Below are 15,683 nucleotides of genomic sequence, written 5' to 3'. Positions count from 1 at the left end.
AGGAGGAGAAATGACCTCCAGTGGGTTGTTTTTTAAAAATAATTTTCCAAGTAGAGAACATTAGTCAGCGTTTCCTCTTGTGTCATTTTCACACAGGAAGCATGTGATTCAAATACAACGGCAGAAGAAATGTGGGTAAATGGTGGTTAAAGGTTCACGCGTGGAGAGTCGACAATGAACGTGTGAATTTTCTTAAGTGTGCGTGTTCATTTTATGCTCTTTCCACAGGAAGAACAAGAATGACTGGAATGTCCCCACTCCACACACACACACATTGACATATCAAATGTATGAAACTCACTTTCACTGTCACCTCCACTCTTTGTTCAAACAATCGGGTTCCACATTCAGGCTGGTTAACATAACCTTTATATTTTTATATTTTGCCCCAAAACTAAACAGTTTCTGCCTAAAATGACTCCAAGCTCAACATAAAGACATTTTAAAGTAACCCTCCTGGGTGTTTTGACAACCTTCCCCTGACCGCATGGCTTTGAGGCTAGTTTGATAGCAACCGGGTCGCTAATCTTCATGACCGGGTCGCTGACCTGTCGGCCGGGTCTCAGTACTGTGTTGGGTCGCTACTATGTAGAAATCTGGTTTTAAAAAAGTCAACGTTTTCTTTGGAAATTGACCAGTTTGCTGGCGGGTTTGTCGGGCCTCATTCGAGTCGCACAAAGACAAAGAAGCACAGAAGGATGGAAGGACTTGACCGGGGTGGAGCTGCAGAACCATCAGGCCGTGCGTGTGTGTGTGTGTGTATGTGTGTGTGTGTGTGTTTGTCTTGAGGCGCAGCGCGAGGAGACCGTGACACACGTGCCCAGCGCGCTGCCGACGTGCAAACGGGCCCACGCCGCAGAAGTCCAACCCGTCTCCGCGACACCCGACGCCGCCTTGGCAAGACCCCAGCTCTCCTTGGCATCGCCGCTAATTCAGGACACACTTATCCCTCTGCACCGGGGGTCTTCATGCTAACCTTTTGGGTGTGAGGGTGTGCGAGATGTGGAAACAGTTTGCGCCGCAGGATGCCGGAGGGACAGCTGGGCGGTCAGCTGGAGCTGAGGGAATTGGGGGGGGGAGGTTCCGCGTGCATGCTTCCACCCACATACTGGACCACCACTGGCTTTTTATAATGCAGTGAATTAAATTTAGAATCTTTGTGTCATTGTCATTCGCAATACTGTGGCTGTGAGAACGTGGTGTCACAGTGAGTGTCTGGAAGGAGTTTGCAGGTCCTCCCTGCCTGGTGTTCGGGTTTCCTCTGCTGGTGTCTCCAAGACACACGTGTGGACGGGCCAGTGTGTGTCTGTGTGTCTGTGTCTGTCCAGGTTCCAGGCTGGGATTGGCTGCAGCCCTCCGTGGCTCCAAGCTGGATATGCATGGTGGATAAATGAGGTTTGGGAATGCATCAGCTGTATGGAGGATTAAACCGCGGATCCATGGATCGTCTCACTGTCAGTCACAAAATCAGCATTCATGAATTCACAACAACCCAAATGATCTCTATCTTCATAGCTTCATTACCTTAATCAAGTTATTGGCGATCTGGTGATGCTTGTTTTTTTCCCTTTTGTTTTATTTGTTGAAAGTCTGGTCTGATTTTTAAGGGATGTGCTCTGATATCAAGCAAAACCTCAATGAACATTTTCACAATCTTCCAAATGTTCATTACAATAATATACATAATATATTTCGTTATAATCAAGAATTTCAAGGAATTCGAAAGATACAAGTTATCGTCTTTGGAGCGTTTATGAGGCTGTCAGAGAGTTTCATACAGGATAATAGTGAAATTAGTCTTGGACTGAGTCGTACAGTCATTTCAGATGATGTTGGGTTTGAGCGCCCCCCTGTGGCACTAAACTTTCCCCCCAAGGTGAGATTATTCAGTTTATTCAATTCTTTATGAGACACACTATGAAAACATTGAGTGTTGTCCAGACCCATCTCTTTAAATATTGATTTACAAACAGGGTTGGAATCGCATGAACAAAATGTTATTTATCCAAAATGCTGCAGCGGGAAAACAGAGCAATAATATCTTCTCATCATTGGCTTCCTGTTAAATCTAGAAAAATTTTTAAAAATAAAAGATTCTTCTTTCAACGTATAAAGCGCTTAACAATCAGGTTCCCTCAAGAGTTGGGACAGACAATAACCTGCAACCGAGCAAATAAAACTAAATTGAATTGAAGTGGACATGGATTGAGAATAATTCACATCAGGCAAATCAAATGTACTTAAAATGCATTTTTTGTGTAGACTATGTACTTATGGAGGTCGGGATAAAAGTTCTATCCTGCCAATCATGAATCAATATAAGTAAAATTTTGTGATATCGACTTGTTTTATTTATCAACGTTCACTTGAGCAACATAAAACCCAGAAATAAAACAGTTTACACGTTTGGGAGAAGATTGATAAGATCATGTTCATCACGAGTTTCATGCAGTTTTTGATGACAACAGCTCTCTTTGACATTATAATCCGGTTGCAGTGAACAAATATAGAAATCAAAAATGCAGAAGTGAAAGTTCTCAACATTGTCATGACATGGTGGCACAATGTGGGCGTAGCAATTTCTGGAGAAAAAAAAAAAACCCCTCCTTGATGGTTTCTGTTTCCTTTAAACGCAACAAAGATGTGGAGGCTTCGAACTCTGCTGCTCCTCTGCAGTAAGTCCTCTACAGGGAAATAACTATATATATGTATATACTTATAGATATATTTTGTCATTCTGCAGATGTGCAAATCAGAACAAATTAAAATGCAATGGTTTTATCTGCTGTTCTTCCCCGCCTGCAGTTGGTGCAGTTGGTGTGAGCAGAGCCACGGGGGTGATGGAGGTGTTTGGATTCCTGGGGACAGACGTTCGTTTCTCTTGTCCCTACAGTCCCGGTTACGAGTCCTATGACAAGTACCTGTGCAAGAACGAATGTGGCAACAGCGACGTCCTCATCACCACGCCACAAGCCAGAAGTGGCCGATTCTCCATCTCTGACGAGAGAAACGTGTTGAGGTTCATCGTGACCATCTCTAATCTGGGCTCTTCGGATGCTGGGAAGTACTGGTGCGGCGTGAGCAGGTCGGGGGCAGATCTGTACCACGAGGTCAAGCTGAAGGTCACACCAGGTACGTCAAGAGGAATGTTATGTTGACTATAACTCTATAAGTGTATTTCATTGTGGTGGCTTTTTCTATTTCTTCTACAATTCGCTGCATTGTAAAAATCAGACAAGAGAAGCAGCAGCAACAAAACCACAAACAACAGAAACAAATAAAAGTACTTCATTAAAATTGCTCCAAACCCTTTTCTTAAAAAAAAAAAAAAAAAAAAAGAAATATTTACTTTTTGGGCGTGTATTAGTGTATCAGGGCTTTATATTTGGTCTGTCAGCTCACAGTCACACGTCTGTGTGTATTAATGTACCGTACACATACTGTTTCAGTACATAAACATACTTGAGAGACTGCATATGCCTCCATTTTAATTTTATTTTTACCTTTAGTGGGTTTCCCATGCATCCATTTGAATTATATTGAATTTAATTTGGCAGAAAAGGTGGTTTATAATGTGAAGCTACACCTGTGAGAGAGAGAGAGAGAGAGAGAGAGAGAGAGAGAGAGAGAGAGAGAGAGAGAGAAATCAGGAATTACAGATGAGAAAAAAGAAAAAGCCTTAAAGCTCCTAGCTGCGAGCTGAACATAAACGTTGAATCCAGTAGAGTAGAGTAGAGAGCTTTATTCCTCCGCAGGGGGAAACACAAACTTACAACAGCTCAAGGTAAAAAGGTGCAGAAATTATAAAATTAAGGAATAAAAATATGTAAACATATGTAAATATCTAAACAAGAGCAAAAAAGAGCACAAAAAATAGATTATGTAAAAAATAGATAAATATATAAAACATTCCAGTAAAAAAAAGAAAGAAATCCTTTAAAAATAGAGTAAATTGCCAGGATTGATATACACACAGTGTAGATAGGTAAAAGAGATGTACTCAGTGCAGGTGTAAACAGTACAGTAGTTTAGTGTTTCTGGTCTATCGGTCACAGACAGTTGCTGCAGCCATGTGGATAAAATCCAAAGTCACGAGGAGGGTTCGGCGTCCATCACTTGTCCCTACGCTGCCAAACACCGAAGCGAAGTGAAGTTGGTGTGCAGAGGGACTCGGCCGTCCACGTGTCTGCAGCGGGCAGTGATCACCTCCGAGGGGACGTCAGGCGGACGCTTCGCCGTCAGTGACGACCGAGTGTCGGGAAGGTTCACGGTCACCATCAGCAGGCTGACCCGGGAGGATTCTGGGCCGTACCTCTGTGGGGTCCAGTCAGCCGGGCTGCAGGGTTTCTCTGCCGTTCACCTGGAGGTCAAAGGTGAGTGGAAAGGTCCATTTATCTCTTAGACTCGTTCACATGTGAAATATACTGTTTGTTTTGTTGTTGTTTTTTACCATTAAGAGAAATATTATCAGACTTTATTAGTTAAAGTTCAACATGAAAATCCAATATGAAAACATTTCATAAAACCCCTCATCAATTACTGCACTTCATTTTCTTTTAGTTGTTTGTTTATTTGAAAAAGGCAATAACAATTGATGACAACTCACATTTTTTTTTTACAAGATATACACATATATTTTACTGCACACAGAATTATACAACAACATGAACAACTGAACCAAGGGTGCTTACAATTTAAAATTTTCTTCAGAAAAAAGGTGCTTCAAAATAAGAGAGAGAGGATGGGAAAGGAAATAAAAAAAGACAGAAAAAAGGAGACGGAAAATGGTTTCATGAAGCTTTGGAGGAGGTCAGACAAAGTCTGGTTGGTTGGGGATATATATTCAATCCATTCATTCCATATTCGGTCAAATTTGTCTTTTTGAATTTTCATATACTGCATCAATTTTCCCATTCTAAATATTTCCAGTATAATTCCATACCGGTCTTCCAGTGTAGGTGGATTCGGGTGAATAGCTTTTTTTACTCGCCGCCAAAAGGGCCTGCGGCAGCTTTGTTCCCCTCCACGGCTTCAAACGAGGACTATGGCCCAAATTAATGCACTTCCTGCAGTAATTCCATGAGATGTAGCCTGTAAGCCACGTTCCAGTGAGACGGCGTCGTGTTTGCGACAGAGTGGTGCTGCGTCAGGTCCAGCAACGCGAGCGGCGCCGAGGGACGAGCCGTCACTTTGCAGTGTCCGTATCCGCCTCGGCATCGGGAAAACCGCAAGTTCCTCTGCAAGGGGCACCACCGGAACAACTGCACCGACACGGCGAGGAATGGAAGCCGGTTCGCGCTGCAGGACGACGTGGCCTCCAGCTCCTTCTCGGTGACGGTGCGGAAGCTGGAGGCCGGGGACTCGGGGACGTACTGGTGTGGCTCAGACTCACGCTGGACGGTGGCGAACTACACCAAGGTGGAGCTGTCGGGTGAGTTGGGGCCCACTGAGAGGCGGAGAGGTGGGGGCAAGTAGGTGTGTGTCACGTGATGCTACTGACGTTTGATTTTGATAACATTGCGTTTGGTTTTGGTTGCAGGGCTTCATTTTGCAGGATGTATGAGCTATTTTTGCAGTTTGTGTGTTTCTAGCAAATGGGAAAATAAGAATAACTGTAGGTTCCATGGCAGATGTGTGCCTGTCCTGTGGCTTCGTTCTTGTTTCAGTTCCGTTTTACTCATTTGGCGTTTTACTGATCTTGAGCCAGTGACCAGTGTTTGGATTTCACCCACTAATCAACGGAAACATCAGTCGCCCTTTTTTTTCAAGGCACACACTCGTCTCAGTTCATCAAAATAAAACTCAACCTCAGTGTTTTTTTTTACATTTTTGTAATGAAAGGTTTGATCTTTCACAAAACAAGGAATCCAATCTGCTTAAATAATCCCACATTCACTTTATATTTGGATATTGTTTATTTCCAGTTTTTTATATTTTAGAAATCCCTTCATTTAACCTCTGGAAGAAATTATCTTGTGGTTTGATGTTTCACGGGAGACGGGGTCCATTCGAGAGGGAGGCTGGGCTGGAAATAAAAGTAGTAGAACCCAGAAATCAAATTTGTTGACCGAAAACAGGAGTGAATACTTCACGGTGTCAAACTCTGGCCAAACCAAGAAAAATTGACAAAACATTTCAGAGAAAACATACATTTTTTTCACACATTTTCTTCAGATTAGCTGAGATTTGAGCTGAGATGTCAGAAAACTCAAAGCCTGGGTGTGAAAAACGTGCAAAAAACAATGGCAATGGCGTATCAAGGTTTCTTTGGACACTTCACTGTCAGAAGGTTTCATTAAATCTGGCTCTATGTGGAGTTTCCATCGTAACTGTTTGGGTTAGACATTTTCATCATGTTCTCAAATGATACAAATAAATACATTAAAATTAAATATATGTATATATATATGTATGTGCGTGTGTATATATGTATATATATATATAGGTGGTGAGATTGATCATTAAAACATAACTTCCTCTTGAGAGGTAAAAAACTCAAGTCGTTCTATCTAAAGGTACAACAGTTGATTAATCTGAACATCAAACTCAACCTCCTGAGCTCTGCTGCTGACAAACCAGGTGAAAACGCAGTGTCTCTTCTCCCGCAGTGTTTCGGCAGCAGGACACGGCCATTCCTCCCATCACTGGCAAACCTCCTCCAGGTAAATTCCCAGGAGCTTAATATGGAACAACGACCCAAATTGTTATAAGATATAATGTAATAAAACCTGTAACATAAGAACTGTCAACAATGTAAAAAGACCATGAGCCCAAAACTTAAAAATAAAATAACTTTTCGTATTACATTATAGGGCAGGTAAAATATTTTCCCCTAGTATTGTAATAATTCTATTATTTCATAAAGTGAGTCAATGATTTATGGTTTGAACGTGAACTTGAACTGCTTCAATTAGAATAATGCTGAAAGAATGAGTTGTAAAAGTTTGGACTATTTATTTATATGTATATTTATTTACAGTTTTATGATCGCTCTTGCCCAACTCATTTATAGTCTTCTGTTCTCTATAATCTATGTCTATGTCTCCAATCATCAACATAAGTTGACATATGAGCATTAAACATATTAAGATCATTTAAATTCTTGTTAAATCTTGTTACATTATTGACGATTGTGACATTTTGGGTTTTATTACATTATATTTTACAACAATTCAGATCATGGTCACATATCAGGCTCTTTTTTAAATGATGTGTTACAAGACTGGTTGTGTTTTTGCGACTAACATCCTGCTGTTGTTTGAGAGGAAGTCTATTTCTGTTCTGGGTTTTTTTTTCTTTTTTTTTGCAGTTGCGATCCTCATTGGGGCTTTCAGTGCGATCACTGTGGTTCTCACACTGCTATTCATTTGGGTCGTAGCTCGCCACAAATGCCACAGAAAACAAGGTATATTGTGCATCACTGATGCAGGCGTTGGACTCTGCAGGCAGACACCAATGTTTCTACATGTTTTCTCTAGAAGCTGAAGTCCTGGTCGTCACGAACGTACGGAAGCCGGTGGACATGGTGGGAAAGACGAGACCAGACGTAAGAACACATCCGTACAAAGTCATACTGGTGAAAACAGGCAGATTTTACACAGCCACACTAGTTGTAATGTGGTCCCTTTGTTTCTTCCTCAGGTTTACTCCAATCAAGGGTTTGTGCAACGGGCAAGGCAGAGCTCGTCTTACGACTATGACGACGTGGCCGAGGACCAACCGGAGTACGGAAACGTCGTCAGAACAGAGGAAATCTACTGCAATCAGGGCGTCCACACAGCAAACATGCACTGAGTATCAGGCACAGCCGCGGTCAAACCCGGGTCCCATTCTAACATGGAGTAGATGCACCGCATATTGTGAGATACACTCTGTACGCGGGTTTTCTCTTGAAGGTTTTTTTTTTTTTTCTGTCCAAACTTGATTCTTCATTTTCATGATTTTTATCAACATATTTATTGCTTTTTTTTCTTCTCTCTCTTCGTCTTTTTCCTACGGAGCCCCTCTGGTGACATTGGTGAAAAAAATATTATTGCTTAATAACGCGTGGCCACGTGTTATTAAGGCGTGAGATATATAAGACGTGACCTTTAGCTCATCATCATTGTTCCTTTAGCACCAGAGGGGCTCCGTAGCATACTGTTTGCGTGTGAGCCTATGCTTTTTGAGCAGCCGGATTAAGTGTCTCTTGCTAAGAATGACTCCATGCCTAACTGCAAGCGCCTGAAGAATATCATTGTAATTCATTCTCAGATTGAAATAAAACGAAATGTAATCAAACTCGTCCATGTTTGCAAGCAGCTAAAGGAACAATGATGATGAGTTAAAGGTCACGTCTTATATATCTCACGCCTTAATAACGCGTGGCCACGCGTTATTAAGCAATAATATTTGTTTCACCAATGTCACCAGAGGGGCTCCGCACGCCTGATAATTGTTTTTTGAAGCTTAGAGTTTTGACTGTACTTTATGTTTATGGATAATTTGTGGTGTTTGTTTTATGCTGAAATAACTTAAAAGGTTTAGAATCGCTCTGCAGCTCTAAACAGAAATTTGAATGCAAAGAACATAAGTGAAGCAAATGTAAACAAATACATCTCTGACATTGTCAAAACTCAGCATCCAATCTATCTTTATATATGAAGCACTTAAAACAATTCCAGGGACACAACGTGCTGTAACAGAAAGAATCAAGGTAAAGGTGAAAGGTTATCATAGTTCAGTCTGGGATTATAAAAGGAACAAATATATTTGGGGATTTTCTTGCATGGAATTTTACATAAAAGCCCCAAAATGTTTTGTGCATACTTGTACACGGTGCATGTGAATTCTTAAAAATGAAGATGGGATTGGGATCAACACGAAACTTTAAAATATACGTATATATTTATATAGTTTGCAAATACTGTCACTGTGTGTAATATATGTTTTTACACTTTTAATAAATTCAGCAATAAAAATGTGTTTAAGAAATTGATTCATTTGACTTACTTATTTCGCATCATGTTTTATTCTCACAAATTAAAAAGGAAACGTCCTTCATCATCCCCTTGAACTTCGCTTGTATTTAAAGCAGGTATGTGACAATTTAATTCTAGAGAATCACTTCATAAATGTCAAATTTACAAAGCAAGTACAATATTTTTACAGTGTCTAATTCTATAAAATATTAAAAAAATGGCTTCCATTTGCAGTGCCTATATTTCTAGTTGCAAGAAGTGGCTCAACTTCATACAATATGTTTGCCATATGAAAACAAGGAAAGATATGATTTTTATGAATGAAAGAAAGGCTCCCCTGTAGTAAATAAATCACAAACATTTTACCAAATCACTTGGTTGGCTGGTTTCAGCCTGTAGGTCCAATGTTTGATACGACTGGTATAAATAATATTCAGTTCAGGTTAATCTTCATGGTTAATATTGTGCTATGATTCAAGTATTTCTTCAACCAGATCGGATTAAAATAATATTTGTGAGTCTCCAGGTGTCTCTCATTACTGGTTAAATAAAGTGTGACGTTATAGATACTTGTTTTAATGCCTGGAGCTGAAATTTAATACCTTTTTAAATAACCAGTCCAGTAATCTGAGCTTCTCCAACCTGTAACTATTGGAAACACCAAACAAACGCAGGAGTCAAAGCGCCCCAAGAGTTTTACTGGAAACTTGGTTTCTACCTGAGTGAGGTTGATTTTGTCTGATTTTAACTGTAAAAAAATCAGAAGATGAGCTCCGATGTCCTGGTGTCGAGGCCTAACTATGACAGCCGGGCCGCGGCTCACGGAGTCCCGGGGAGAAGCGCTCCCGTGGCGCCGGGGGACGCGCAGCCCTCCGCGGGCTCAGCCACGGCGGGGTACCGCTCGGCCAAATACACCCCGGGCGAGTGGTTCTCCAGCTACCACCGCATCCTCCAGCAGGCCGGCTCCGACCGCCTGCAAGCCCGCAGCGTGCAGCGGGAGTCCCGGGCTCTGGAGCAGGACACGGACGCAGCCGCGCGGAGCTGCCAGGCCGCCGGGACGCGCCTGCTGGGGGAGCGGCTGCAGGAGATCCACGGCTGGAGCTCCGAGCTGCGGCGACACATCGAGCGGCTGCAGGCCGACACCGAGGCGCTGCGGGCGCTGAAGGCCAGGCTGGAGAGGGCGCTGGACGCCACCGAGGCCCCGTGCGCCATCGCCACCGACAACCTGAGCTGCAGGGCGCGCAGACCGGCACCAGACCTGGTCAGAGACTCCGTGGAGGAGGAGCTGCTGAAGGTCAGGCCTGCACAGTGACCCAGACCAGGGGGGTGTCTGACACATCATCATGAAAAGAACAAATGAGAAAAGAAAAAAAAAATCTGAATAACTAATATCAATATAAAAATCTGTGATTACAGTCATGATCTATCGAGGGATTGTACAAGTTGGAGTTTGTTTATGTTATTAATGACTTTTAACTATTTTCAAGTTTTTTTTGTATCTACTTTCTGTCTCATTACACCTCATGGGTGTCAAACATGAGAAAACCAGCCAGTATGGAGGCGCCATTTCAGCCAAACCATATTGTAAAATAAGTCAAATTAAAAGTCGTGCGGTACTAATCTGAAGTCTGATTTTCAGGAGTTGGACTTGATCAGGAGCGTCCAGGCTCTTCTGAAGAGAACCACGGCTCAGGTCGCCAGTCAGATCAAGTCAGTGTCGCATGAACCGGAACCGTCTCCTCCATCACTTTGGCAGCTCTCAGTGCAGCGCCACACAACTCAGTGTAAAGTCGTTGTCATGGTGATATCAACATGTGCAAAAAGACAGACTGAACCGCAAATAAATTATGTTTCCTGCATTGCGGTTTGGATTTGAATATGAAGCTAAAAAATTGTCCAGCATAATTGTTTCATACGAAGTTAGAAGAACAAAAAGCGAGGAGAAATGAACGTAATCTGATTTAGTAGTTAACACTGAGCATCAATGTGTGTGTGTGTGCGTGCGTGCGTGCGTGCGTGTGTGTGTATGTGTGTGTGTGTGTGTGTAGGATGAATGAAGAGGCCAAGCTGATGCTGGAGCTGGACTGGTCCGACAAGCAGGAGGCTTATGGCTTCGACGATCGCAGTGGACGACACAGCAACACCAGTCCAGACACCAAACTCCACCCCGGCTCAGCCAAACTGCAGGAGCAGTGAGTTTTATATGGGAACGTGGACGAGTCCAGCGCTCTATGGGAGAATGTGCCTGATCTGCTCTGTGGTGTGCCGCAGTGTGTGTAATCCCTCATCGTGGACACAGTTCACCCAGGACAACCTGTCCCAGGCCATGCAGGAGGAACAGGCCACCCACAGTCTCAGGTTGGAGTCTTGTACTCGTTAAGTTGCTGCAGGACGTGATGCTGGCTTGATTTAAGCTCGGGCATCGCGCTGTGTGTGTGTGTGTGTGTGTGTGTGTGTGTGTGTGTGTGTGTGTGTGTGTGTGTGTGTGTGTGTGTGTGTGTGTGTGTGTCAGATTGCTGGTGGAGCAACTGCTGCGGGACACAACTGAGGACCTGCGGGCTCAGTGCTGCAGCGTGGATCGAGCCTTCGGCCAACGCTGTGAGGAGCTATGTGAGGCCAAGGCCCAGCTGGAGACCAGGCACGCTGAGGTACGGAGCTCAACAACGGCGCGGCCGACTGATCGATGACTCGTCACTGATTCTACACGGTCCCGAGTGCAGATCTTAGAGCAAATCGGCGCCCAGGAGAAGAACATGGAGACCCTACAGCGGGCCGTCCTCGACAAAGAGGCTCCTCTCAGGGTGGCGCAGTCCAGACTTTACCTTCGCTCCCTCAGGCCCAACATGGAGCTCTGCAGGGACCAGCCCCAGCTCAGGTACGCACACCTCGTCTGTCCTCCGTCTGGCTTTCTCCGCATGCTCACGTGTTACCTGTGGTACCTGTGTAACTTGTGATACCCGTGTTACCTGTGGTACCTGTGTAACTTGTGATACCTGTGTTACCTGTGGTACCTGTTACCTGCGTTACCTGTTACCTGTGGTACCTTGTTACCTGTGTTATCTGTGTTACCTGTGTTACCTGTTACCTGTGTTACCTGTTACCTGTGTTACCTTGTTACCTGTGTTACCTGTGTTACCTGTGGTACCTTGTTTCCTGTGTTACCTGTTACCTGTGTTACCTGTTACCTGTGGTACCTTGTTACCTGTGTTATCTGTTACCTGTGTTACCTGTGTTACCTGTGTAACTTGTGATACCTGTGTTACCTGTGGTACTTGTGTTACCTGTGTTACCTGTGTAACCTGTGTATCCTGTGTAACCTGTGTTATCTGTGTTACCTGTGTAACTTGTGATATCTGTGTTACCTGTGTTACCTGTGTTACCTTGTTACCTGTGTTACCTGTGTTACCTTGTTACCCGTGTTACCTGTGTTACCTGTGTTACCTGTGTTACCTGTGTTACCTTGTTACCTGTGTTACCTGTGTTACCTTGTTACCCGTGTTACCTGTGTTACCTGTGTTACCTGTGTTACCTTGTTACCCGTGTTACCTGTGTTACCTGTGTTACCTGTTACCTGTGTTACCTGTGGTACCTTGTTACCTGTGTTACCTGTGTTATCTGTGTTACCTGTGTTACCTTGTTACCTGTGTTACCTGTGTTACCTGTGTTACCTTGTTACCTGTGTTACCTGTGTTACCTGTGGTACTTTGTTACCCGTGTTACCTGTGTTACCTGTGTTACCTGTGGTACCTTGTAACCCGTGTTACCTGTGTTACCTGTGTAACTTGTGTTACCCGTGTTACCTGTGTTGCCTGTGGTCAGGCCTAAGCAGGATTTTATTTTGGGGCCCCCTTTCCAATAACATAATAATAAATATTATCATTATTATTACGATTATTATTGTATTGACGTTTGGAAGCCATCTCTCTCTCTCTACTCTCTACCTGTAAACAACTGCCTGCCGGCCCATCTGACCGCTGATTGGTCAGATGGTGATGCTTCGCGCTTTCGTCTCTTTTTTTTTTCTCTCTCTCCTGCCTCTCCTGACTTGGTGGTGGTGCTCTACGCACCTCTCGGCAAAATGCACGCGCATCCTTTGCGCATTTGCAGAGTATGATGATACTTTATTAATTCAATTCACTTGCGCAAAATGGGGGCCCCCATAGATCGCGGGGCCCTACGCACAGCGCGTGTTCTGCGTGTAGGGAGGGGCGGGCCTGCCTGTGGTACCTGTGTTACCTGTGGTACCTGTGTAACTTGTGTTACCTGTGCTACCTGCGTTACCTGTGTTACCTGTGTAACTTGTGTTACCTGTGTTACCTGTGTAACTTGTGTTACCTGTGTTACCTGTGTTACCTGTGTTACCTGCGTTACCTGTGTTACCTGTGTAACTTGTGTTACCTGTGTTACCTGCGCTACCTGTGTTACCTGTGTAACTTGTGTTACCTGTGTTACCTGTGTAACTTGTGTTACCTGTGTTACCTGTGTTACCTGTGTTACCTGTGTTACCTGTGTTACCTGTGTTACCTGTGTTACCTGTGTTACCTGTGTTACCTGCGTCTGCAGCTTGGAAGCTGAGGTGAAGCAGCTGGACGCCACTCTGGCGTCTCTGCAGCAGCAGCTGAGTGAAGCCAGGAGCTCCCTGTCTCACCTGGAGGAGTCGCGCATGGCGCTTGAGAAGGACATAAGCTGTAAAACTCAGTCGCTGTTCATCGAGAGAGAGAAGTGCATCGCTTGTCGTAAACGATACCCAACCGTCTCCGTACTGTCAGGGTACTGATAACTCTATACCGTTGAGTTTGCTTTGTTTTACTGTGATGAGATTTACTGACATAGTTTGTGGCCAGAAAAAGACTTGGCACTGGATAGTAGTGACATATACTTTTTTCTCTGAATTCATTTAATGTATGATCCATGGAATTTTACCGCAGTTTCAAAGAAAAGCTTAATAAAATGATGTGTTCCTCAAGTGTTTTATGATTTTTGGACAATTCTGTGTCGTCACATGATTCACGAAGAGAATTTACTTTTGATTTATTATGATGTTTATGTTTTTTTTATAACAACATTTTATAATGACATTTTCGTGCAACAAACCAAAAGTGTTATAAACTGCGTGTGGCGTGCCTCCACCGAGGGGCGCCAGGAGGCTTCGACAGGAATGCAGGGATGAAATGAAAACAAAAAGAAATCCTGCACATTTTATGTTCATTGTGTTCATGCGTTCATCCATGTTAGGTGTAATAGAGAAAACAAATATAAAAGAAGCTTCAGTGAAAAAGTAAAATCTGCTTTATTTCCTTTGGCATGTTGAAATAACATGGCAGAAATAACATCTTATAATGTGAAAACATTCTGAAGCCCAGCATTCTAACATAAATCACTTCCTGCCTTGTTGCTGCCAATGTTAGTGTTTTTGTGTCAAATATACTTCATATCTTGTGTTTTAATGCCAAATACACTTAATATCCTATGTTTTTGTGTCAAATATACTTAATAATCTTCCCAAATGTGTCAAATGCACTTAATATCTTATGTTTTTGTGTCAAATACATTTAATACTCCTTCCAAATGTGTCAACTATACTTAATATCTTGTGTTTTTGTGTCAATTATACTTAATGATCCTCCCAAATGTGTCAACTATACTTAGTATCTTGTGTTTTTGTGTCAATTATACTTAATGATCCTCCCAAATGTGTCAAATATACTTAATATCTTATGTTTCTGTATCAAATACATTTAATACTTCTTCCAAATCTGTCAACGATACTTAATATCTTGTGTTTTTGTACCAAATGTACTTAATAATCCTCCCAAATGTGCCAAATATCTTCAAATAAATAATGCTGAAAAAAAATAGTCATGGAGGAGTTGTCCAGAATCATGTGTTGGAGCGAGACGAAGCATGTGGAGAGTGAGAGGGAAGCAGCCACAGGGTTTGTTGTTCCAGCTCTGTGCATCACAGTGAAAAGCCCTGCTATGAATAGAAAACTCTACACTGCGGAAAGTTCATGTTCGAACAGTTCTCAGAAGTATAAACACAGTAACAATAAAGTTTATACCACTCGCCATGTTGTACAGGTGCCTCTTTGACTAAACGTATTCATTTAAAACATGATTAATACATTTACACTTTTATGACAAAAAAAACACAAGTGAAACAACACAACTAAATTTGATGATGAATTCATGCATCTGAAATCATGGAGAATTAAAATAGTAGAATTAAAGTAAACTACACTTTGAACTGTCTTGTCTTGTACTGAAGCCTGGTGGTAGAAACATGTTCTGCCTCGGGATTCATTTCTTAATTATTCAGCTTTGAATCCTGCTCCGTTTCCATAAAACTCATCGATAATGTGACCAACATCTAGCTCATGATTAATGCTCAGCCAGAAAGTGTTGTTATTTAGCGGTGAATTACTCCACAAGAGGGCGCTGTTAAACCCTAGAAAGCACACGAAGCTGCTCTGTACCTCTTCATTGTGACCTCTTATTCTTATATCACAAAAGAAGTCTGGACTTTTGCATTAAACTGCAGCCTAAAATGAGAACACATATTAAGATGTCACTTAAAGAGAACGAAGTCGTTGGTGTATTAAACTAAATCCGTCTGGAAGGTTGGCCATCCGTCCTGTGGTTGATTGAGTTTTCTCTTCATCTGAGCTTTGCTTCATGAAAGAAGAAGCATGGAAGCAACAAAGAAAGTTCAAACACACCCCTG

General features: G+C 42.7%; 2 protein-coding genes across 2 annotated transcripts; both read left to right on the top strand.

The window, feature by feature from the left end:
• Positions 1 to 1,025: 1,025 nt before the first annotated feature.
• Positions 1,026 to 8,008, top strand: LOC308145153 (polymeric immunoglobulin receptor-like; the record flags this gene model as incomplete). Its single annotated transcript, XM_080516512.1, has 9 exons — positions 1,026 to 1,047; positions 1,329 to 1,382; positions 2,806 to 3,132; positions 4,056 to 4,373; positions 5,135 to 5,431; positions 6,609 to 6,662; positions 7,310 to 7,405; positions 7,479 to 7,546; positions 7,642 to 8,008. 9 exons carry the CDS (start codon positions 1,026 to 1,028, stop codon positions 7,792 to 7,794), a joined length of 1,389 nt encoding a protein of 462 aa, XP_080372638.1. The 3' UTR covers positions 7,795 to 8,008.
• Positions 8,009 to 9,726: 1,718 nt separating this feature from the next.
• On the top strand, positions 9,727 to 13,741 carry tekt4 (tektin 4; the record flags this gene model as incomplete). Its single annotated transcript, XM_080494273.1, has 7 exons — positions 9,727 to 10,254; positions 10,600 to 10,670; positions 11,009 to 11,152; positions 11,232 to 11,318; positions 11,473 to 11,608; positions 11,681 to 11,835; positions 13,524 to 13,741. 7 exons carry the CDS (start codon positions 9,727 to 9,729, stop codon positions 13,735 to 13,737), a joined length of 1,335 nt encoding a protein of 444 aa, XP_080350399.1. The 3' UTR covers positions 13,738 to 13,741.
• Between the last annotated feature and the right edge of the window lie 1,942 nt (positions 13,742 to 15,683).

The sequence above is a fragment of the Blennius ocellaris genome (genome assembly GCF_963422515.1).
Source record: "Blennius ocellaris genome assembly, chromosome: 3".
NCBI lineage: Eukaryota > Metazoa > Chordata > Actinopteri > Blenniiformes > Blenniidae > Blennius > Blennius ocellaris.
Note: the sequence above shows the minus strand (reverse complement) of the source record. Positions and strands in the feature narration are given on the sequence as shown.